The sequence below is a fragment of the Tachypleus tridentatus genome, chromosome 6 (assembly GCF_004210375.1).
Source record: "Tachypleus tridentatus isolate NWPU-2018 chromosome 6, ASM421037v1, whole genome shotgun sequence".
NCBI lineage: Eukaryota > Metazoa > Arthropoda > Merostomata > Xiphosura > Limulidae > Tachypleus > Tachypleus tridentatus.
The window spans coordinates 28,014,249-28,038,332 of record NC_134830.1 but is presented as its reverse complement, the minus strand read 5'-3'; the positions used below and the strand labels follow the sequence as shown (position 1 = coordinate 28,038,332).

Genomic DNA, 24,084 nt, shown 5'->3' with positions numbered 1-24,084 from the left:
AGTTCAACATGCTAACCATTAGACTATGTCTAGCCTTGGGAAAATGGGACATTTTATGATTGATTAATTGAAATGTGATTAAAAACATGGTGTAAACAGAAGAAACACACCTACACACAACCGAAATACATTTTTTTCAATATACTGCTAGACGTATTTAAAATAGAAATGGAAGCACTTGACAAAGTGATATCTTCTAAAACTGTTTTTATCCCATTGAGAGGTTATTTCTTTACTTCATTTTCATTCAAAGTTATAGAGGGTTTATCTGTTATAGTTGTCTCTAATTTTGAAATCATAACATAATGACACATGATCAAAATTATGTACCATGAACACTTGGGCAACTTACTGCTAGCAAAAAACATTGTGTGATGGCCACTACCATCTCCACAATTAAAAGAGAGAGCATGTTCAGAAACAGGTATTACTCTAATGGCTCACAGGTCATAAGTCAAACACCCTAATCCCCTGGCTATACCAGGTCATTTTTCTAAAAGACTGGTTCAAATACATCACTGGTGAGTCTTGAGAGAGAGTTTTCAAACTATTAAAACAATAGCCAGAAAGTAATTAGTATAGAATATTCTATAGAAATGAAGCTTATATATCAAGATAATGGATTCTATAAATACTAATGAATTTAAGAGATATTTATAAACTATTAAAGATTTTTTTTATAAATTTCCCCAAAAACGTTTTAATACAGAAGTTCTACTTTTATAATACACAGAAACAACAACCAAGAAACCTTTCCTACAATCTGTAAAACATTATTTTTAATAAATGTATATGTAATTAAAAGTGATGTTTGAGATAAATGCCTAGATGTTATGAAAATTTTCTTAACCCAGATGTACCTTTCATTTATTTTTCTATGTATACATTTCAACTATGCTAGGCAACTGACAGTAACCAGAATACCAAAAGACTGTAAAATGAACAATTAAGCTTAACTCCACAATATAAATGTTATAATAAGGAAAAGTTTTTTGAAGCCCCACATATCTCTGAAATTATAGCATAGCTATAGTCCTAGCATAGCTTCTAATTAAAACAATGAATTACTGTTTACACAAAAATTGTATTTGGAAGTTAATTATTTCTAACTATTGAAAGAAAGACGAATATAAAATATAAATTATTCCTTTTACTTACTAGCTAATTCACATGCCAAAAGAATTTCAATACATTTCAAACTAATTTCAGTATATGAAATAAAACCATTTACCTCTTGAAATAAGGTTACTATTTGCTGCTTTAGCTGAGAATTCTCTTCTTTTAACAACCTGTTTTCTTGGGTTAATGCTTTCACTTCTCCTTCTAATGTTTGAAGATACTGCAGATGTCATAGGTAAGGAAAAATGTGTTTTTTATTTAATATATGACTGATTAACGTAATTAAAATAAACATCTCCTAACATACTGATTTTTGTATTAAATTTTCCTTCATTAATGAAAGTGTCTTGATAAACACTTTACTGTGGGACACAACAGTAAGTTCTACTTTCCATCATCTGTCATAAAATGCACCTTAAAACAAATGTTATTTTAATAAAACAATGAAATAACTTTATATAGATCATATTACAGTTAGTAATATAATTCTTAATGATAACTGAAACAAAATCAGGCCATACAAACACACCATCCATTTTAGACCCCCTTAAGTATTGTAATCTTTTTAAAATTTTATAGGTGCTTAAGTTTGCAAGTTATTATTCCCTCAATTATAAGACTTCATTTTTCCATTGTCTGTTTTCAAAATCCAATGTTTTTTTAATATTAACACTGAATTTCAATTAAAACTAAATATACTTTAAGTTTTTGTTTTATTACCCATTGACTAAGAAATAAAAGAAAGGTAAAAAATGGAAAATTGTCATATATTTCTGTAAAGAAAATCGTTTAAAAAAATATTCATAACGATGCACACAAGAACCTAAAGAGAATATATTCACATATAAATACAAGTATTCAGACATCTATTAAATTCCTCAATACTTCACCTCACGTTTCTTTTTCCTTGACAAACATGCTGATTCTCTATTTTTGATCATTCTTTGCTGCCTACGTAGGGTTTTTTCCTAAAGTACCAATGAAAATATTCAAACACAAGAGCAATATTGATAAAGGAAAATACATATTCTTCAACAGAATGAGCATATTACCTATTACACTATAACACAAATTTTGTTCCTGGATAATATATGTTATTTCTTAATTGCTTATGTTGTAAAAGTACAGAAAATGGTCATTATTCCCTTCAAACTTTGCTTTTGTAACCTGGATAATGAAATTTAGAAATTAACCTATTTTTCTTCGTAAAATGAGGCAAATTTGCACATTTTCATTTACCTAAGGTCTGAATAAAACAACATATAAATCAAGATTTACATGTATTTATACTAAAGTTGTACAAAAATGTTTAGAAGTGAGTTGTTTCTCAAGATTTGCGACTGTAATGTAAATCACTTTCACGTATCAACCCCCAAATATAGTCTCCCATCATGTTTTCGTTATATGCTCCTAGCAAAGTTTGAAAAGAAAAAAGGTCTTTTCCATTTACTTTAGGCATAAGCAATTGGGAACTAGCACTTTCTGCCCAGGAACAAGAAAAAGTAAAGATTTTGTTACATAGTGTTATTTTAAAGTGAAACAAATCTTATTCACCCAGTAGAAATTTTAATATGACCATTTAGAAACTTTTTCTTTTTATATGAACCATAAGTAAGGGCCACTTTGTTAAAATTCCCATGGACTGTATGCCAATTAATGTTACAATGTCCAATAAGATATAAAACATATGGAACTACCAACTATATACTAATGAAATCAAATTACAATATATTTTCAATTTCATCATGGGGGTAACATATTGAAGACTAACCACTGTATATTATTCAAATCCTATCTTTTTTGTTTTATTTTTGATTGCTGAAAGTGTTTAAAAGCATTAAACAAAACAGTTTACTTTTATAACTCTGTCATTAATCTTACGGTTGAGACCAGCCTGACATTTGCCCATAAATATCTTTAAAAAAAAGCACTTTTTAAGGTTAAACATATTTGCAAGTCATAAAATTGTTTTTGTTAAAAATGACACATATAAAAACAAAGGGAATCAGTTTAAACAGTTGGAAAACATTAACAAGGAAAATGTACATTTACTAACATCCAAATTTTGATTCTTGAGTAACGGGTTCTTTAGGAGATCCACATTATTACTTGAGGTAAGACCCAATGTAGCTGTCACAACTGGGGCCTTTGATAAGGACACAACACCACTGCCACCTGGTGAACTTCCTCTTTGTATTAGTTGAGGTGTTGTAACTGAACTGATAGGTTGTGTCATAGCAACTGCTGGTTTAACATTTACAATTCTTTGGGATGTTAATTTTGCAAATTCTTCTGGAGTTAAAACAACAGGTTGAGCTAAATGGTAAAAAAGGGTTAAAATTATTTTTAAGTCTCTTATCAAAAGTATATAACCCTCTTAATGCAGCTGCTTTAAATACTGTAGTGTTTTTGCAAGTCATATGCTGTATACAAAACACTTGCAATCAATTGTTGAAAATGGACTGCATCTTGTACACTGAGTCAGCAGTCAGTGTGTTAAACTTAATGTAATTACAGAAATTATAAAATATGACAGTTGATAATAAATAAAAACACCAAACCACTGACCCATAAAAAATACAAAGTTCTTTATCAAATCAATTTCAGTATGAAATAGCTGTGTTATTAATTTAACTGTCAATAATACATTTTTAGCATATTAAAAAAACTGTACAAGAAAAATTTAATAAAAATTGGTAAAAAAATATTAACATCCACATCAGATGAACAGTAATTCAGTTATTTTAATATTACACTTGATGACAAAATAAAGAAAAGCAGAAAGATTGATAAGAGTTTGAGAATTCCATACATAATAAAGCAAAATGTTAAAGATATAGAATGTGATACATGAAAGTAAGTTCATGCATAATTACTACTAAAGACAAGGATACCTATTTCCCACTGTGCTTAAATCTTATCTGTCACTTACTGTTGTTTAATGAAGGGACAATAACCCCTACAAAAATCTAAATTGCATAATAAAGAGAAATAAAAGGTAATATAAAGATAAATTCACAGCTTAATACACCCAAAATTAATTAACTACTCTTACTTACTCCTAAACCTATAGAACACACACAAACTATGAAAATTTGATGATCTGAACATAACAATTGGTAATTTGTATAGGTTAAAGAAAGTTGTCTAGCTTTTTATATGCTTCTGGTGTTGGGCCTATCTAATTTTGAACATGTATTTAGCCATGGTTTAAAGTACATATACAGGGTGGCCTGTAAGTCCCTACCCATCCATACATCTTATGTATCCAGTGTATCTGTGTGCTGTCCCTCATTCTCACTGCATAATATTATGCAACGCCGTGTTCTGCGAGACATTGTCAAGTGTAAATGGGCTCAAGTTGGCCATATTTCTCTGGAAAAAATAAAATTTATAACACATGCATAACTGAATATAACATGATAACATATGAATGGGTAGGGACTTACAGGTCACCCTATAGAATAATTATAAAACACACTTGAGTATCTTTATCTATGTCTGTAATTAATATAATATTACCATTCTGGGTCTTAGAGGGAAGTGAAATTCCACTAGAATCAATTTTTCTGATGAGTACAGGCTGAGTGTGTATTTGTGCTGTGGGTCCAGTAGATGTGGTTATAAGAGATGCTACACTAAAAGCAGGGATGGATGAATTTGACAATGTGCAGTTTGGTTTGTCCACGTTCAGCCCTGGATATACGATGCGTATTGAAGAATTTGATGATGAGTCTGGATTGCCACTAGGGGGCGAGTCTGGAGGGGTGTATATTTCAACTTTCGGTTCTAGTAGGTTTCCTGGTATACTAATTTGTGGTGGAAAACCCTGTAGGTTAAAAAACTGAGAATTTTAGGCACAGCAAGATAAATAAGGTTGTACACTTTACATATCAGGTTACTCTACAAGAGTTTTTCTTTGATACACAGTAAGTGATGTTAATAAATAAATAAACATAGAGTGTGAAGGAAAGAACTCTGAACTTACTGATGTAGAGGTACTTGGGTGATGCACTTTCATGAATGTTTCCTTATACTTAACTATGTGAAATTTCATCATTCCACTCTAAGCTATTAAACTACTAGAAAACTATGCATATCAAATACTACACAGATAATAAACAGGAACAAATAGCACTATAACATGTTTATGTACACGTAAAGATTATTGTCTATATTTCCCAATTTTATCTATCTTATATTTAGAAGTTCCATATGTATCTCTAAATGGTGGATATGGTTATATGAAAAATTTGTAAGCCAGTGACTATTTCCTTTCTACATACAATGTTCAACTTATTCATAATGAATGAGTATACAAAAGAATGATTCAGTAAACTTTTAATAATTAATATAACTGTGCTGAGAAGCCTCAGACCTGCAGCCCAGAACTTATATTACAGGTTGCATTACTCTAAAATGTGTGTGTTTTTCTTATAGCAAAGCCACATTGGGCAATCTACTGAGCCCACCGAGGGGAATAAAACCCCTGATTTTAGCGTTGTAAATCCGAAGACTTACAGCTGTACCAGCGGGGGACTACTCTAAAGTAGTGATTCATAAATTTTTTTTAACCTTACACTTTCCAAACATGCATTTTATTGTAGCCCCTCACATAACCCATTCTTGTTTATAGTGTACATGTCATTTTCCCTGCAATATTTGTACTGTATTTTACAAAACTTTGTGTTTTTAAATTTGTACTTTCAGGCATAATTTATATGTTCCTACAGTCATAACTGCATGTTCCTCTAATTAGTTCCTGCATCCTTTTTAAAAGGTTGCATCCCACAGCTGTAAACTGGAGTCCACACTTTGTTATTATTTGTTTCTCAAAATTTTATCAAGTGATATAAAAACATACCAAATAACATAAAAACCTGTGAATATTTTTCACTAACTGAAGTCTCTCAATGGAGCAGTGGTAAATTTACAAACTTACAACACTAAAATCCATGGTTTGATTCTCCCATGGTGAACACAGCAGATGTGGCTTTTCTTTACAACAACAAAACAAATACTAACAAAAAATACTTCAAAAATAGAAATTACACATGTGAGAAAACTGAAATATACTCATATTGTTGCTATGACTCAAGAGTCTAGCAATAAAGAAATTATTCAAATGAAAATAAGAAACGTGTGCAGAATGTTGTGGTTCTACCTAACAAAAAGTTGAAATCTTGTGAGTTAATAAAAACCTTAACCCAGTAATGGTTTGTTTTTTTGTTTTTTTTACATCAACATATAACCACGCTTAAATGACATTAAACCAACAAATTTGCTCATTAGTTCAAACCATGTGGTCTTTGATTTGAAGTAAGTTTAGGCTAAAGAAACTGATATTAAGCTAACATACATCGTCAGCCCACACTTCTTCTATTTCACTTTTCAAGAGTGGTGGTGTAGAACTAGGTGAAAGAGTTTCTTCTTTTACAGGTAAGTCAGTCAGGTATTCAGATGTTAATTCTTCATTGTTAAGAAGGTCAAATGATCCTTGTTTTAATGTCAACATATTTTTTATATAGTCATCAACTGGAAACTAAAAATAAATAAACAATAAATTAGTGTCATTTACGAAGTACAAATAACCTTGTACAATACAGAGTCAAACAGCACTGATAAAAGAACTAACACACAAAAAGGCACAACAAATATAACAAAAAGACCTAAAATTCTTTTAAATAGATCATTATTCTTTCTGGGGAAAGTAATGAGCCTTTGTTTTCTGAAGAAGAAGAGTTATACAGTAAATGTCTTGAATTATACATACTGAGCCAAATTAGATAAAGTTACATATTTTCTTAACCTTAAATAATTTTATGTTGTACAAGATTACTTTTATTCAGCCACTTGGACAAATTTCATACACCCAATTTATAAAATAATTTAAAAAAGTTAATATTTCACAAAATTAGTTGACATATGTTGTACTGAAAGAATGAAGCAATGGATAATTTTTATACACATTAATATGTCTAAGCTGACCATTTCAGGTATTTCGTGATGATGAGAAAACCCACTTTTAGAGAGAATTATATATTTAAAAATAGCTGGTATGGGTAGAGAAAGCATTAGTAGAGAAGCAAACAATGTTTCGACCTTCTTTGGTCATCATCAGGTTCACAAAGAAAAAAAGAAGTAACTGACCGATAGCTGACCACATGTTTGAAGGGGGTTGTATAACTGAGTGTACGAATGTAGATGGCGTGCTTAGATGTTTGGTTATATTTATTAATATAGGTATAAAGGTGTTCCTTTGTATTGATTTATTTTGGGCTTGAGCTGTATAAGTAAAGCTTCTTTAATTTTGCATTTGTTTATGTTTATTTCTTTATTTTGTAATGTATGACCAAAGAAGGTTGAAACATATTTCGCTCCTCTATTAGTGCTTTCTCTAACCATACCAGCCATTTTTAAATATATATAAATTTCAGGTATTTATATTTCTATTGTTACATGTGATGATCAAAGACTATTACAAATATTGCACACATAAACAGCAGTTCCTCAATATCATAAACCCACTTAGTTCATTTTACCATGAAGGGGTAAAATTCCTTAAACTATTCGTCTTGGGATGTATAGTCTTTTTAAAAGGCACTATGTCAGTGATTTTATATACAATCTGGACATGTACTAATGATTAGATAAATGTTAACAAACACGGGTGTTGTGCTCTGGATGGTACTAGTTAACATACACAGACCTGACAAACATTAACAAAAAAATAAAAAGTTTAAAAGAGCTGTTGTTTAGATATGATCACATCACGACGTCTGTTAAAAATATTTACCTCAAATTCCTGACTTATTTCTTCCAGAATGTTCTCATCTTCCATAACAAAGTTGAAATCATCATCAAGTTCTGAAATATAAGGCATGTTCTATTAATTTACACATTTTGCTACTTTTGACATTTTCATTACCTCGTATGTTTATAATAAATCACAGAAGCTTTTAACTATTAAACAAATTCAAACTTTTAAAACATACAGAGATATTCAATAGTCATGATATATTTTAATTACCATCCCAGATACAATTTTTATAAATCACTAGCATAAAATAACTCGCTCTGCTTGGAGGTTCAAAAACCCCTTTATGATTTATAGAGACACCAATATACCAAATGGACTCCAACATTAGATCAAATTACTTCTATATACTTCACCCACACTTAGGATATTTACCCTAGGTACTTAAGCATATGAGCCATATTTGGTCCTTAGAGTTTTTCAGTAGAGCTATGAACAAATTTACTAATTTGGTACCTCAAGTTTTCAGGGAGGGGTCAAGAATATAAAATCTAATGTCAGGTTCAAATTCAACAATGCTGAAAAACCTAATTTGGGCCCCCATTTTAACTCCTCTTGGTAACAGTATCCCAAATAAAGACAGGAGAAATCACAGAACTCGACATAAATAAATACAGAAAAGAAGATTGTGAAATGCTATTAAGTGTTAATACAAAGACATTTGTTGCTTAGTTTTAGATTTTTAAAGTGTTTATAAGACCAACTGAATGGGAAAAGTAAGGTCTGTTTGCTTCTCATGACTTTCTACCCTATGTGCAACAGAAACAATTCAGTCCCCACAAAAAAGTCTTGCCTCAAAATGTTTAAAAAGTACCTTTTTTTATTGATAGGCCCTTGCCTTTTTAATATCCTTTGCACATTACTGATTCTCTAGCTTCAAAACCATGGGAAGAGTTAAACCAATTCCCACAGAGTGTTAATTAATATAAAATGTTTAAGTTTGCCCAAGATGTCTTTTTTTTTCTTCTTTTGTCACAAAATTGATAGGGTTATGATCATCCTAGAAATAGTATGTGAAAGTGGTAATGTTGTGACATCTAGTCATTGTATTAATGGTGCATATTTCAAACAACTAAGATAAAGAAAGCACTTGGAGAAACCATGGCACTGCATAGGAAAGGAAGTTGTGTTATAAATGTCTACCGAAGTCAAATGTTAAACTTTACAGATCAAAAATCAGTTAATTTCACAATTAATTTTTAAATATTTGGGTTGTTACATATAGATATATAAAAATATTATAGAAAGCATAAGACAGTAAACATTTTCAAAGAGTTCCTACACCTTATATGAATAGTAAGCTTCAACCAACTCAGTATGCAGGGCTTTGTCAAGGCATCTTAAAAATGTTGCATTTTAAAAATTCAAATATATCAAACAATTGGTACATTCTGACAAAAAAAAGGAAACATTACTGTAATTTTAATATATATGTCCCATTGTGTAGTACACTCTACAAAGAGCTTTCAAATGTTTCCATCTAGACAAGAAATAACCTATAAAAATAAGGTTTTGTAATGGTAAGATTTATTGTGGTATTGTAACCATTGGAAATATAAATACCATTATCAGGATTTAGCATTTAACTGTGTAAGAAAATGCCTTAACTGCAGATCGGTTTGTTCTTTTTTCTTTATGCTTGCTTTTCATGGCATTACAGATAAAGGAAAATATAAAAAAAAATAACTGGAATGAATTACTCATACGCGAGACTATGAAATAAATTTCGTGCTGAAGTTAACAAGTGACCTTGACCTAATTCATAAGTAACACGTTTATTTCAAAAATGTGCGAGTTTGAGGTACAGGATGAGGCAGTATGGTTTGGTCTGAATTTCGCGCAAAGCTACTTGAGGGCTATCTGCGCTAGCCGTCCCTAATCTAGCAGTGTAAGACCAGAGAGATTCATCTCCACCCACTGCCAACTCTTTTACCAATGAACAGTGAGATTGACCGTCACATTATATAATGCCCCCACGGCTGAAAGGGCGAGCGTATTTTAGTGTGACAGGGATTCGAACCCGTGGCCCTCAGATTACGAGTCAAGTGCCTTAACCACCTGGCCAAACCAGGATAAACGTATGTCAAAGACTCAATCCATTTATACGAATAAAAAGCTAGGACAAAATTCAGTTAAACGTATGGCCGTTTATACCAAATTACATTCTTGAGTTTTATAAAATTAAGAAATAAAAAATATTCTTAATAAATATTTTGCTGAATACAGGTTGATACATAATAATATATGTGTAAATTTCATAAGTGGTACACGTTTTTATGATGCAAGAGGTTAATTTGGTTTCGACGACCTTTTGCGTTATATTTAGCCAAAAAATGAAAAGTCCAAACATATTATGATATTAAGCTACTACTTGGTATTGAAACCAGATTTTTAGCGTTTTAAGACCTCAGACATACTGCTGTGCCTTTAGAGTCCCCAGTCTCTTAAGTAGGTGCACTATTCCACTAGGTGACAACTAAAACCCGCAATTTGATAAACGCGATATCGTGTTGCTTTTCATTTTCAAATTAGCGTGTTAAGGCGTGCAACTCGTAATCTGAGGGTCGCGAGTTCGCATCCCGGTCGCGCCAAACATGTTCGCCCTTTCAGCCGTGGGGGCGTTATATTGTTACAGTCAATTCCACTATTCGTTGGTAAAAGAGTAGCCCAAGAGTTAGCGGTGGGTGGTGATGACTAGCTGCCTTCCCTGTAGTGTTACACTGCTAAATTAGGGACGGCTAGCACATATAGCCCTCGAGTAGCTTTGTGCGAAATTTAAAAAAACAAAACAAATATTTTCAAAAACATTCCGGCCACATTGTTACTTTACATGTAAAATGGAACTGTGCGCGCCGTACAACCTTGACTTACATACTTGTTGCAAGCCTCGACCAATATTAATATGCTCACTCGATCGAAATACACCTCGTTCACTGTACATGTTTCAGTAACAAAAAAGAACAACACAAAAAAAAGTTTTCGCCAATATAATAATCATCTCGATTTACATATTGGGGATTAACGGAAATGGTGTATTCGAGAAGTTGGTATTTTGATGCATATGGTTCAATTTCCATAAGGTTTGAACCGACGAATGTTCAGACAATCTAGCAAAATGCATTGTCAATTTTTATAAATTTAACATATTTGCGACCCTCAGATTACGAGTCGAACGCCTTAACCACCCAACTATGTCGGGCCTGCAGTGAAGAATATAAGATTATTAATGTTCAGCCGAAACACGTGTTGTGGTATCTGCAGGTAAAATGGAACCAAACAGAGAGAATAAATTACTACAGATTCAGTATGGATATCCATTACAGACTATAACTAAAACTTTTACTAAACCGAGTCGTTAAACAGCATAATGAAATCGGACGCACGTGTTAAACAATAAAAAAAACGGTGCTTGCAGCGTATAATGAACCATAGTTAGTCTGGTTTTATTTTTTATGTAGACAGATCTTCAAAACGAACAATTTAATCAATAATGCATATATCTGCCTTTAGAATCCGCATTGCTACTTGTGACAAATACGCATTTCGTAATCTGTAGGTGGCTTCAAACGGTCGAGTACGATTACATCAAAACAGGAATCAAGGTAACTACAAAACATGCAGTGGATACCTACAGGTTTGTAATAATGTTTCTAAGGATGAAATTCACTGTTTTATAAATTTGTTGAAAACAATCATTACAGTAAAGATGATCATGTGAGATAAAACAGATATCGTGGGGTTGTCTGTTTGTATACAGGAAAACCATACAGTATTTTGTATTCTGTAAACAGTTCAATTGTTTGGACTAAATGATAACTTGTGTGAAGGCAATAACATGCAATTCTGACAACACAACTTGCATAATTAATGATGATATATAAAGTAAAAAACCGATACGTTTATTTTACAAATAATTGTATTTTGTTCCTCAGTTCTATGTTCAACTTTCCATTCATTGTTCAATACAGCTGAGCGTCTGCTTACGGTGTACGGTGAAACCTATTATCCACTTACTACCAGCACTGTTTGTTGTTCATCAGACAGCTACATATTGGGCTGTGCCCACAAACTTCGAGAATAACGTAAAATAAAATCAGTTAAATGGTATTTTAGACCACATGTTATATGAAGTCATGACATATTTTGAACAACGAACGAATTCATAATAAATATTACGAGTACAAAATGCGAGCTACATGTATACACCACAGGAGCTGCATTTTTCTTTTATAGCCTCGTAAGAAGTTTGCTTGTTAGTTCTGTAATGCAAATCACCTATCTCATTCGCAAACTTTTTCGTTGGGGGATCACTTCGGAGGGGCAAAAGACCCAGCGGATCACCTGCAGGTCTTACCCACCCACTTCTATTTACCAACAGAAAAAACAAACAACCAAAGTCATCCAAATTAATTACAATAATAGCGCGAATTTTGATGTGACTTACATTCTGGGCCATCCTTCGGATCATCTTCGAAGTCTACCAGTGATTCACAAACTGTCAGTCAATAACAAGCTGTTGTTTCTTGGTATATACTTCCATTTGTTTACTATAGTTTTAAGTGATTTTTTTTTTTAATTCATGTAAATAGTCAACAATTTAATTCTCTCAGACCCGGCTTCAGGGGGTATAGATGAGGTAAGCAATTGCCTTGGGTAGTAATATCGTTTGCCTCTTCCCTCCAACTTTTAGTATTTTCCATATACTTTGCGAACAATACGTGTGTAAAATATCTCGTTTGCACTATTTTAATGTGTGTTAAAATATGGGAAATAAAACTGGAATAAACGGTTCCATTGTAGACTGATTTTTTTTTTTTTTCATTTTAACTCTTAGAAACCCAAGAATGAAAAAGGAAAAACTCCCATTAACCTCCCAATAAATTTACCCTCCGCCTGGATTCTTATACGGCACTCCCGTTTTATTGACCTGGGAAATACGTTTACTAGCCAGAGACGTTTTAATAGTATTTATATATAAAACAAGCTCCTACAAAACCTAATAAACCAGACCTTAGGAAGGTATTTAATTTTAACATAAATGCGTCATTTGAACTCGAAAAATGTGTTTGTTTCGTCTTCAAACAAACGCTTTACGCTTGCCATCCTAAATGCTGAACCGATACGTTAGAAGGAAAGCAACTACGCAACAGCGTCCACCCCAAATCTTGTCTAACCTAGTAATGAATTTAACTGTCATCCTTATAACGTAACCACTATCCAAAACGTACACTCAGAAATTTCTTTTTGTATGGATTCATAGATTTATAGTCACGCTCGAACCTGAATAATTACAGACTCAAAGAGACAATACTAGGAAACTGTCATACCTGGAGGTTTGAATAAGTTAAACTATTGAAGCTCTCTTTTCATTGTGGGTGATAAAAAAGAGAGAAAGTTTATTGGGGTGATACAAGAGAAGAAAAAACAATTAAAGGAAAGGTGAAAGTGTGAAGAATGGAAACAATCGCACTTATAATAGCACTTTACACTATTGTGTGTATAACTCAGCCGTATGTTCCTGTAAGGTGTTAAGTGCTAAATTCGCATAACGTGCATGCACAGAGAAATGCGTGATGCGATTCACTGAATACGTGGACAAGTAGCCACCTCTGGAAGAGACCCAGATACCAAAAAATATCTGAACATGGATATATCTTGAATGAGTGTTTAATACTGTAATGTAGGTCAGCTCGTGACCATGATGTAGGATGAAGCACAGGATTGTTAGCCATTGTCATAACACTACGGAATATACAACTCATTGTACCAACTAGGAGGTGTCAACGTAATTGGTAAAAAATGAGGACACCTGGTCATTATCATGCGAATAATATTCAAGACTTTGTTCAGAATTCTGTCTGCTAGATACATATTTAATTTCTTGGTTATAACATTTTAACAGTATTACACACTTTTTTTAAAACAAGAGATACCTGAAGTTTAAATATAATTTCGGAACATGTTAATGTGTGTTACGTTAGGCACAACTGTAAAGCAAATTGTTTAATTAACTTTTTAAAAAGCTAAATCACGGTAAAAACGCAACATTTTCACAGACAAATTTATTTCAACTACCAACGTTTCGAGCAACCAACCACTCATCCTCAGACTTAGTATGAAAATGAAATGATGCTTGATTATTGTTCGAAATCGCTGAAATAAATTTGTTGCTGTTTCAATGTTGATTTTTTCTTTTTTTGTTAGAGTGATTGAATTTTGTTACATTTATGTTCCAATGTGTGCGCATTACAATTCTGAAAACACTTTCTTTTGTCTAACATCCATTTTGAAAATATCAACTGTTCCAGAGTTGAGGCACGGTTGACAAAATCGTGACGTCTAGTAATTACAAAGTGAATTTAGCATCGTTAAATTCTGGAATATGCCCATATCGACTAATCTCAGTGCGTTTTTTTTTTAATTCTAGCAAAATGCCGAGACGTGCGATATACGATTAAAAACAAAAAACACACGTATAAACGATTTTCGTAGACAAAAATATTCACTTAAGAAAACAGTTCACAAGAAAGTTTTATGTAATACATATAAATAATATGCGACAATTAATACATATAAATATTAAACATGTTTATTCGTGTAATTTCTCGCACAGTTACTCGGGGACCATCTGTGCTAGAAGTGGCGAGGCACCACTAACTACCAACTCTTGATCTAATTTTTTCTCACAAAAAGTGGGATTGACTAATTCATTATAATTTACCCAAGGCTGAAAGGGCGAGTATGTTCGGTGACGGCTTTAAAACCGCTACATGTATTTTGTGAGTCGTGTGCCTTAACCACCAACTCGTACCAGGCCTCATACTTAAATCATTGAAACTGTTATTGCATAAAGATAATGGACGTCTTCCAAAATGTTTTAATAACTGATACATAAGAAAGAAAAAAAAACAGCTTTTAACGTAAGATTGTATACTTCAAAATCTTGATGGATAGAGACGGGTATTAAACGCGTACCACACAGTATTTTAAAATCATAAACTTGACACATCACGATTAAAGTGAGCTTATTTGGAGGTTTTCTTTCATAGTTTTGTAAATATCACACAATGGCAAGAATACTTTGTAATTATTTTAGTGTTTTCTGTTATTTTCTACCCCTAATTTCACACAATAGCAACAAATGTCTTTTGAAACAATCACCGAGTTTTAACACGTTATACATCATTCTGGTAATTTCTGAAGAGATGACTTCTGAAAAAGAATATTTTTCATTCATGTTAGAACCTATAGGAGATTAAACTGTAATGGTAGTTCATTACGTCAAACATCTCAGACTGGTTCATAAACTGAATACTTCCAAACGATCAGAGGAAAATTAGTATCATACTTCTTACGCCTAAAACTTAATTGTTATTTATATATTAACTGTTTAAAATGATAAATTTATGACTGAGTGACCAGATCACCACTTTTAATCCCACTTGTAATAATATTCATAAAATTTAAGTATTTTCACAAATGAAATATTTAAATAAATGCACTAAAATACGTTAATATTAAAAAATAAACTTTGTAAATAATTTACGCATTATATTTGAATTTTTCTTTTTACAATCTTCACTTCTTTGTGGGTATTTGGGTATGTTGAATTTTTTAAATACCCAGGAGAGTCAGGTGCACAAGACCTCTTCCTCCATCCCTAGCTTTCATGTCGGCTACTATGTTGTAGTTGTAGTGCTTTTGGGCCAGAGTGTCCCACAAAAGTCTGGCCCTTTTCAGGTTTCCCTTCAATTAGTATTAATCTTTCGCCTTTTACAATCTTCCAAATAAGTGTTGTTTGTTTTGAATTTCGCGCAAAACTACACGAGGGTTATCTGCGCTTAGTCGTCTCTAATTTAGTAGCGAAAGATCACAGGGAAGACAGCTCGTTATCACCACCAACCGCCAACTCTCGGATTACTCTTCTACCAACGAATAGTGGGATTGAACAGACATTATAATACCTCCACGGCTGAAAGGGCAAGTATGTTTGATTGGATGGGGATTCGAACCCGCTGATTGCGAGTCGAGCGTTCTAACCACCTGCTCTTGTCCAAACAAGTGTTTGAAATTTGGTCTATCCACTTTATCACATGATTCTAAACTCAGTACTCATATATGCATATGAAAATACAAGTGTTATTTTAGCATTGCAAGTCGGTAAACTTACCGATGATCCACTGAGGGGGGGGCAACATTTTAAATAAGCGCTATGTTTTATTTACGACTGGTATACATAAATTGAGCTTAGTGATATATGCAATTACCATGGTAACAGTTTAACAATGGTCAATAAATGACGATTTCACCTCTTGGTACGTACGTGTCTAGAAGAAAATATATAGAAACATATGCAATTTGTAGACGTAACAGTAGTTACCGTTTACATTTCATGCCAACTTGTGCATGCATTGAGACTACGCTAAAAGTAATAAAAGCCCAAATTAGTGGCGTTACTTTATAAACATTATTCTTGAGGATATATAGGGAAAATTGGAGTGTAACAGATGTAACAAAACTGCAAAGAAATCTACAAGTGGGTTTAAGAACTTTTTTCAAAAGTTTACCAGGCTTGTTAACTATGACTATTTTCATTTCCTGACGTGCAGTTAACTTTTACAAGCAGACCTTTACGTCATCTCTGAATAAATATAACTTTACTACATGACGGACTTCATGTAACAGATTAAATGTGAAAATTGCATTTTTATAGCAATAGTTTATATCCATAATATGAAGCACGAACTATAAGAACCACTAATATTTACGTGATTCAAAGACCAATGACCATCAAAACAATCAAACATTTTAAATTCAGTTACGTAGATATACTTATTCTAAAATCAACCAAGAGACTTTATTACGTTTAACCATATTTTTTGTAACTAAAACAACCAAGAATTTTAGCTCTAATTACAAAATTTTATACTTTAACCGAAATATCGATAATTAATACGCAAAAGAAGTTACAGCAATGTTATGTAACACAAGTACACTGTAGGCCTAACTTGGATAACCTAACAGTATAACAAAGTTCGAGAAACTGAAATAGGAACTTTTTTTTTTCAACTACTTTAATTAAGGATATCTTATTTTTCGTATTCTAGAATGGTGAGAACATTTGTATTTAAGTGAAAGTCTGAAAATTTTACTGTTTTAATAAGCACGCATCATTTCAAGTTCACAGTATATGGAAAACTGAACTGACGTTCATGGCCATGGACCAACAAACCAATCAAGCAACAAGATGTTAGCACTGGAAACTGTTTTGATAACAAATAAAATCATTCTGTCTTACTATTAAATTAAGTTTTGGAAACAGCAGAGTTATTTAAACACAATTTTTCTTACCATTTTACTATTATTATTAAAATATTGTAAAATGAATCAAATTTGACCTGAAACATGACCTAATGGTTATTCCCCTTACGACCATTCCCACAAAACCATTATTTTAAATACTATATTGCATGAATATGAAAAAAAAAATGAAATTTTAGCGAAGTAGAGACAACTTTTATGTCAATAAACCTAATAAATCTAGCTTATTTGTTATGTTATTGGTTGCTGTGTACATGGGTTTGTCCTTTAGTGGTTATATTACTGAACTTTTAACTGATCAGTAAATCAGAGGAAATACATGTAAACATTACACACGTACCACAGGTTTGTATTATGTACCGTAACAGGTTGTTACGAAACAGTTTACAAACGGAACAAGTTTATTGTGCACAGGTGTAATACATGTTCTCCCTACTTGCTATGCCTGGATCTGTAACAAAAAACTATACTAGTCTTTCGAGACATTCTCTTTCAATTAACATTTCTAGTCAATTTTTTTAAAGATTTCTCGAAAGAGTTTGTAGCTTCTAAAAGTGCTGAGCTAAACATCAGTGGCGATTTTTTTTTCTTGCTTGGGTCGTTCACCTTTTTTAAACATTACACAGAGGGAATGCGTGGGTGAACAAGTTTCTGTACGGTGTCACCCTAAAGGTGTATACGTATTTCTTATAGAAAAACATATCTGCCGTGCCTGTCGATGGAAAACGAACCCATGATTTTAGCGTTATAAATCCGTATATCTCTATAAACATAAAAATTAATTTACCTTTTCCTAGCTCTATACAAGAATTTGTAAAAACTGCCTTTCGAATAAGACTCAATCAATCTTACTAGGACTTTAAGCCATTTATAAGTTGCGTGAATGCAATACAATTTATTTTTTATCATAAAAACAACGAGAAAACATTTATATGATTTAAAGCCAAAAGTTCATACTACCAATCACGTTTTACATGCAAATACTTTAAAATTATTTTAAGGCAAATTACTTTTATTCACTATATATTTAACGACGTTTGATTTAGAATATTATGTATTCTATTTCGTTCTTTTTATAAATAAATTCTTAAACAAAAGTACAAAATATCGCTTTAATTACTAAATAAACGCTGAATGGCAAGACTGGTGTCTTCGATAAAAACGAGTTTTTTAACCTAGACTCGGCGAAAGTTGTTCCGTCAAGGTCAGCAGTAGCCCCGAGGTGTATTAAATCAGACGAGTATGCCAGTAGGCTGTTCCAAATACAGTTATCTTAGCGAAACTCACTTTTGAACTCTGTTTTTGGTTTTTGAAAATGCCATAATTACTTATAATGAAGTTCAAATCTAATCAAAGATAAAACCTTTACAAAATTTGAGTTCCTTCTGTCTTAAGAAGTTTGGGGGGGGGGTGATAAGAAAATGGTTTAGGTAAAGCGAGCGAGCCGTTTATGGTGGTTGCCTTCGAGATGTTTTAGCATAGCAATTTGAAATATTTATTTGCAGATAAGTGAATAAAAACTTGTCAATAAGACGATTATATATTAGTCATTTCTAAAGAATTACCACCGTACTAAGCACTGCTAGTGACGTTACTACTACTAAACAAACTGGTTTAAAGAAATGTATTTGACGAAGGAATCAAAGTGTTTCAAAGTACTTTTGCATTTATATTTCTTTTACAGACCCAGGGTTTGGCAAGAACCTTCTATTCTTTTTCATTTCTACCAACTGAGGAAGTTTCGCTGAAGGAACGAAACGGCTTGGGACACGATTTCAGAAACTCAGAAGAAAAGTTTTTTCACGACTTTAGCATTGAGAAACTAGACAAAAGAAGTTCATTGGGCTTTATAGTTTGTTTGTTTTTTTTTGTTTAAAGAAAATGGAAATACATTTCTTTATTGATAAAAATATAAGTTTAAACATGTTCCTGATTTACTTTTCAAGTAACACTGGAATTTCAAACACGCAGGTATACTTATGTAAACCTACAGGGGAAAGCATAACGCTAAAGAAATTAGGCCTTAAATAGTAACGGATTGGGCTATTTTAATGATATCATAATAGTATTGAATTTATTAACAGTTAACAAAAAGTGTATTCCTAGCTTTAACCACATATAACACTGAAAAGTGAAAATATTTAAAGGACCATTTTTCATTTGATGGTTAATACGAAAGTATTATCTATGAATGTTTTAATTATTATAATTAAACATCTTCAGTGTTCTAATTATTACATTTTTCAAAAATATTCCTCATATTTCACACAGATTATGGAATCAATCTAGTATACTCAGTTCTAAGATAGTACACTGCTTTACAACATATTTTACCAAACAATTATATTTTATTAAAAAAGTTTCATTTTGAGTTTACTTACTATGTATTATTTTATTACAAATTATTACAGCTTTCACAGTAAGAAAAATTTGTTTTAGAACAGATAAAACATTTTGACCATTACTTCTTTACCATTAAAATTTGTGAATTTGAGAATGAAACATCATACCTGTACTAAAAACAAATTTTTCCTTACTTTAAAAGTTGGAACTTATAATCAAATAATTATCGTTTATGGCCAGTTTGTCTAACAAAGCCTTGTTCATGTTTTTGGCAACTTTACTCTTACAGTTTAATGTTTTAAATTATCTAACCTAATATTACTTCTTTGCCACAAAGTACATTTTATCGTCAGATTTCAAACTTCTTAATAAAATAACGAAATTGGTGATCACCAGCATGAATAAGCTCCTTGAAAGCTTTACAAATGTATTGCATAAAATAGTAAGCTTTTTTAAAGCTGAATAAAAGCAATGTTGCATTTATCTGGTCACGTGATACTGCATATATCTGAATTTATGTTGTACAATCCTGAAGCTTTGTTACTGTTGAGCAGGTTCACAGAAATTCTCCTAATTACATTTGACTGCAGTCATATTTTTATTCTCTGTTAAGATACAAAACATAAAAACAGTCTTTTCAGTATTCCTGAAATTATGCAGCACAACAGGTACCACTGATTTGATCACAATGAAGATATGAAATTTCTATGCTCACAAACTGATATTCATACTTGTTGAGACGAAAATATTTCACCAACCTGCACCAACTTTGCTCTGAAAGACTAAATTAATGTTCTGTACCACTTTGTAAAAGGTTTCACTGCTGGTTTTCAGAGACAAACTGTTTTCTTTATCAGTAATAAAGTTATTACATTGTTCTAGTTTGTGAATTGTTATTGTTCATATCTTGTCATAATATAGCAAAAAAAAAAATTACACAAACTGGAATTGTCTTGAAAAGTTTTACTATGGCATCACATGGATTCATGTAACTTGTTTCGTATATGTTTTCAATATTATTTTAAGATTATTCATTATAAATATATAAATTTACAAGTAAAAGTGAAATTAAATAAAACCACTACTCAAATAGTCTACATTAACAATTTGTTATTACTCAAGATATCTAAACCCAACCACCAATATCTTATTAGTGAATTAAACTGTTTTAAGGGTTAAATGTAATGTATATATTACTATTTCCTGCAATTATTTTGTTATAACTGGAGAAGTTCATGTTTACATTTCTTGACATATGAATGGTTTAAACATATTTCATGTTATGTGCATGCTTTGAATCTTTACACTGTTCCACATGTTCCATTTCCAAGCAATTCCTCTGAAAACTTTTAAATTCAGGTTACCTTTCTGCTTAAAATCTCTAACATAATAGGTACCATGGATTTCATCATAATGAAGACATGAGTTTTCTATGCCTTCATGTTTGCCATCAGGAAGAACTTCAACTGTACCAACTCTGTCAACAAAGGCTAGTGTTCTGTAACACTATGTTGAAAGTATACTTTCCTTTCTCAAACAAATATTGGTGGTTAATAACTTAAAACCAATAAGTGTAGAAAGTTCACATCAAGAACAATGTTTTAAAACAACATAAAACTACTGCTTGTAATTACACAGTGAATATAACATATTTCTTACTAACAACATTTTTTAAGAATGCACAAAAAATACTAGTTTAACAGGTTACTGTAATGCAAAAGAAATTCAAAACTCACATTTGGAATGCATCACAAATTTAGCCTCATACATTCCTTACATAGATAAAAGAAATAAAAAAATCTGATTTCAAAATATACATTATTTTTATATGTCATTAGCCATGATATACTAAAATGTTTTTTGTGTGTGTCTATACACATGTATATATTGGTTGCGAGGTTGGACTTTTGCTCCAACTACACAGCTTACTCTTAATAGAAATATTACTATCAATTAATCTAACTTAAATTGCAAAATTATACTTAGCATCTCACAGATTGTTACCTGATTTTATACATAGAGCACAATGATATATTCAATTATCCCCATAACACCATTAGTAAATATGAAACCTACATTTAACATAACAGCATATATTATCTTTATCATATATACTTAATAAATAAAGTTTATTTCTCAGCCAACCTGTTAAATGTCAAAGATTAGTGGTATTAAAAAGTAATAAGCCCATTTATAATATTCCTAAGAAACACAGATGAAAGAATCAAAGTATTCAATATCTAAATTACACACACACACACACACACATTTTCTTTTGGCTTGTTTGGTTTTGAATTTTGTGCAAAGCTACATGAGAGCTGTTTGCTCTAGCTGTCCATAATTTAGCAGCGTTAGACTAGAGAGAAGGCAGCTATTCATCACCACTCACCACCAATACTTAGGCTACTCTTGTACCAATGAATAATGGGATTGACCATCACACCATATTGTCTCCATGGCTGAAAGGGTGACCATGTTTGGTGTGATGGCACTCAAACTCGCAACCCTCAGATTATGAGTCGAGTGCTCTAACCTGACCTTTTTTTTTCATACTTCAGTCATTGTTCTACTTAAGATACATGATTCTCTGTTGTAACAGAGAATCAGAAAGCATTAGCATTAATATAACGTTACAATACATACTTGTATATATATCTTAAGGAAATTATACATAAGCTGGTCTGGGAAAACTATTTAGTTCAAAGTTACATGCATTGAAACATGGGATATTAATGGATACAAGACATGTTTAATTTTACTTTTATTGAGAACACAGAGACTATCTATTGTTGTTTGTGCAATACTTTTCCAATGTCTTAAGCAAACTATGCTCAAGTTTGATCAAAGCAAAATATCTAGTTCAAACATAATATGTATTTAATTACTGTTCATTGTTTTACATGAACCTTGTATCTATTCGATATAGGATCTAGAAATTATATCAGTTATTACGATTATTTAATGTGAATCCTGCTGAAGAAACTGCATGTGATTTACTCTGGAACAAAATTCTTAGTTAAAAACATAAATCAACAATATACGTGAGATACGTTTTAAATAGATGTTTATCATGTGAAATACAACTTTTTTTTGCTTTTTGATAAAATTGTATGTGAATGTGTTATGGGACTGACTTAATTGAAAAATGATAAACATTGAGAATTACAATTCATTGTAAACATCAACATACATGGATAAAAAAGAAAACTTTATCACTTATCAACTTCTGCAATGCCAAATACAATATTAGTATTACCTTGAAGTTTACATCATTATAAATTGATATAATACAACTTCTGCATGAAAGTCGCAACAAAATATTGCAGTTATAAATTAAGCATTATAACCTACGTATACAACTTAAGTGTCTTACGTTATCTAACATGTAACACAATAAGTATCATAATAAAAATATTATTAACAAACTTCTCAGTACTGTATCTTATGTTTCATAAGCACAATAATGAACACTGAAAAACTTATAAGTTTATACATTTTCTTGGCCTACGAGAACAAGTAAACTATAATTAGGGTACTTAAACCACAGTAAAATTAAGCGAGAGTATCTAATTGCAAATTACAATGGTACTAGTTTAACATTAAAAGTATCTCACCGGTACTGCTATTACTACTAGCAGTAGCAAGATTGAAATCGTCTGCTGTTAACATGTTGTTGGCTAGAAAACTGGGATCACTTGCACACAAAACATTCATGGTGGTTATTTCGTTTTTAATAAAATACTGCAAGCCTACAACAGCACTTATAACTGTATCGGTAAAATTACATCACACTCTACGACAGCAACACCATCACGTCTATACACCCTCATCTAATAACTTAACCCTAACTTTAGTGTTGTTTGGGTTTATTGAATCGGGTGTGCCGATTCTGATGACAACGTCAGCATGCCGCTAGAGGGGACCACGTAGAATAAATACATGGTTGTAAAATCCACATTTCATTGAAATAATTATTTTAGAAGAATATTTGTTTCAAAAACAAGAAGAACTCAATAAATGTTATTAAAGCAGCAGTGAAGTAAAACTTTCCTTACCGACAAAGTTTACATTGTTTGTATGCCTTCAATTTTTTTTATAATATTTCGTTTCATTATTAGTATTATATGCTGTTTATTTCCAATGTCTAAAGTATCACGTAAAATATGCAATCACTCAATTTCATGTGGAATTTACGTTTAATTATTTAAATACTTGCCTTGTTTTCTGATCAGTTTTATCAGAAAATTAAATTTTCCTTAATTTTAATATTGGTTGTTGTTTATTATTAAGCACAAAGCTACAACAAAGGACTATGCGTGATCTGCCCATCACTGGTATCGAAACTAGGTTTTTTTTAGTTTGCAAGTCCGCAGACTTACCATGGCACCATTGGCGGGCATTGATTGTTGGATAATTCTCTTCTTGAAAACATATTAGCGAACCACAAGAGTGGTTCATAATAGGACTTGACCACATATTTCACA

General features: G+C 31.8%; 1 protein-coding gene across 1 annotated transcript in view; it reads right to left on the bottom strand.

Moving 5' to 3' along the window:
* Nucleotides 1–23,491, bottom strand: part of LOC143252143 (uncharacterized) — a 44,734-nt gene extending 21,243 nt beyond the window's left edge. The window contains exons 1-7 of the mRNA XM_076503832.1: nucleotides 23,215–23,491; nucleotides 7,916–7,986; nucleotides 6,479–6,661; nucleotides 4,642–4,948; nucleotides 3,176–3,435; nucleotides 2,010–2,087; nucleotides 1,232–1,339 (exon numbers count right to left, since the gene is read on the bottom strand). Of these exons, the coding sequence (XP_076359947.1) occupies nucleotides 1,232–1,339; nucleotides 2,010–2,087; nucleotides 3,176–3,435; nucleotides 4,642–4,948; nucleotides 6,479–6,661; nucleotides 7,916–7,986; nucleotides 23,215–23,314 (1,107 nt within the window). The 5' untranslated portion in view covers nucleotides 23,315–23,491. The remainder of the gene's footprint in view (nucleotides 1–1,231; nucleotides 1,340–2,009; nucleotides 2,088–3,175; nucleotides 3,436–4,641; nucleotides 4,949–6,478; nucleotides 6,662–7,915; nucleotides 7,987–23,214) is intronic.
* Between the last annotated feature and the right edge of the window lie 593 nt (nucleotides 23,492–24,084).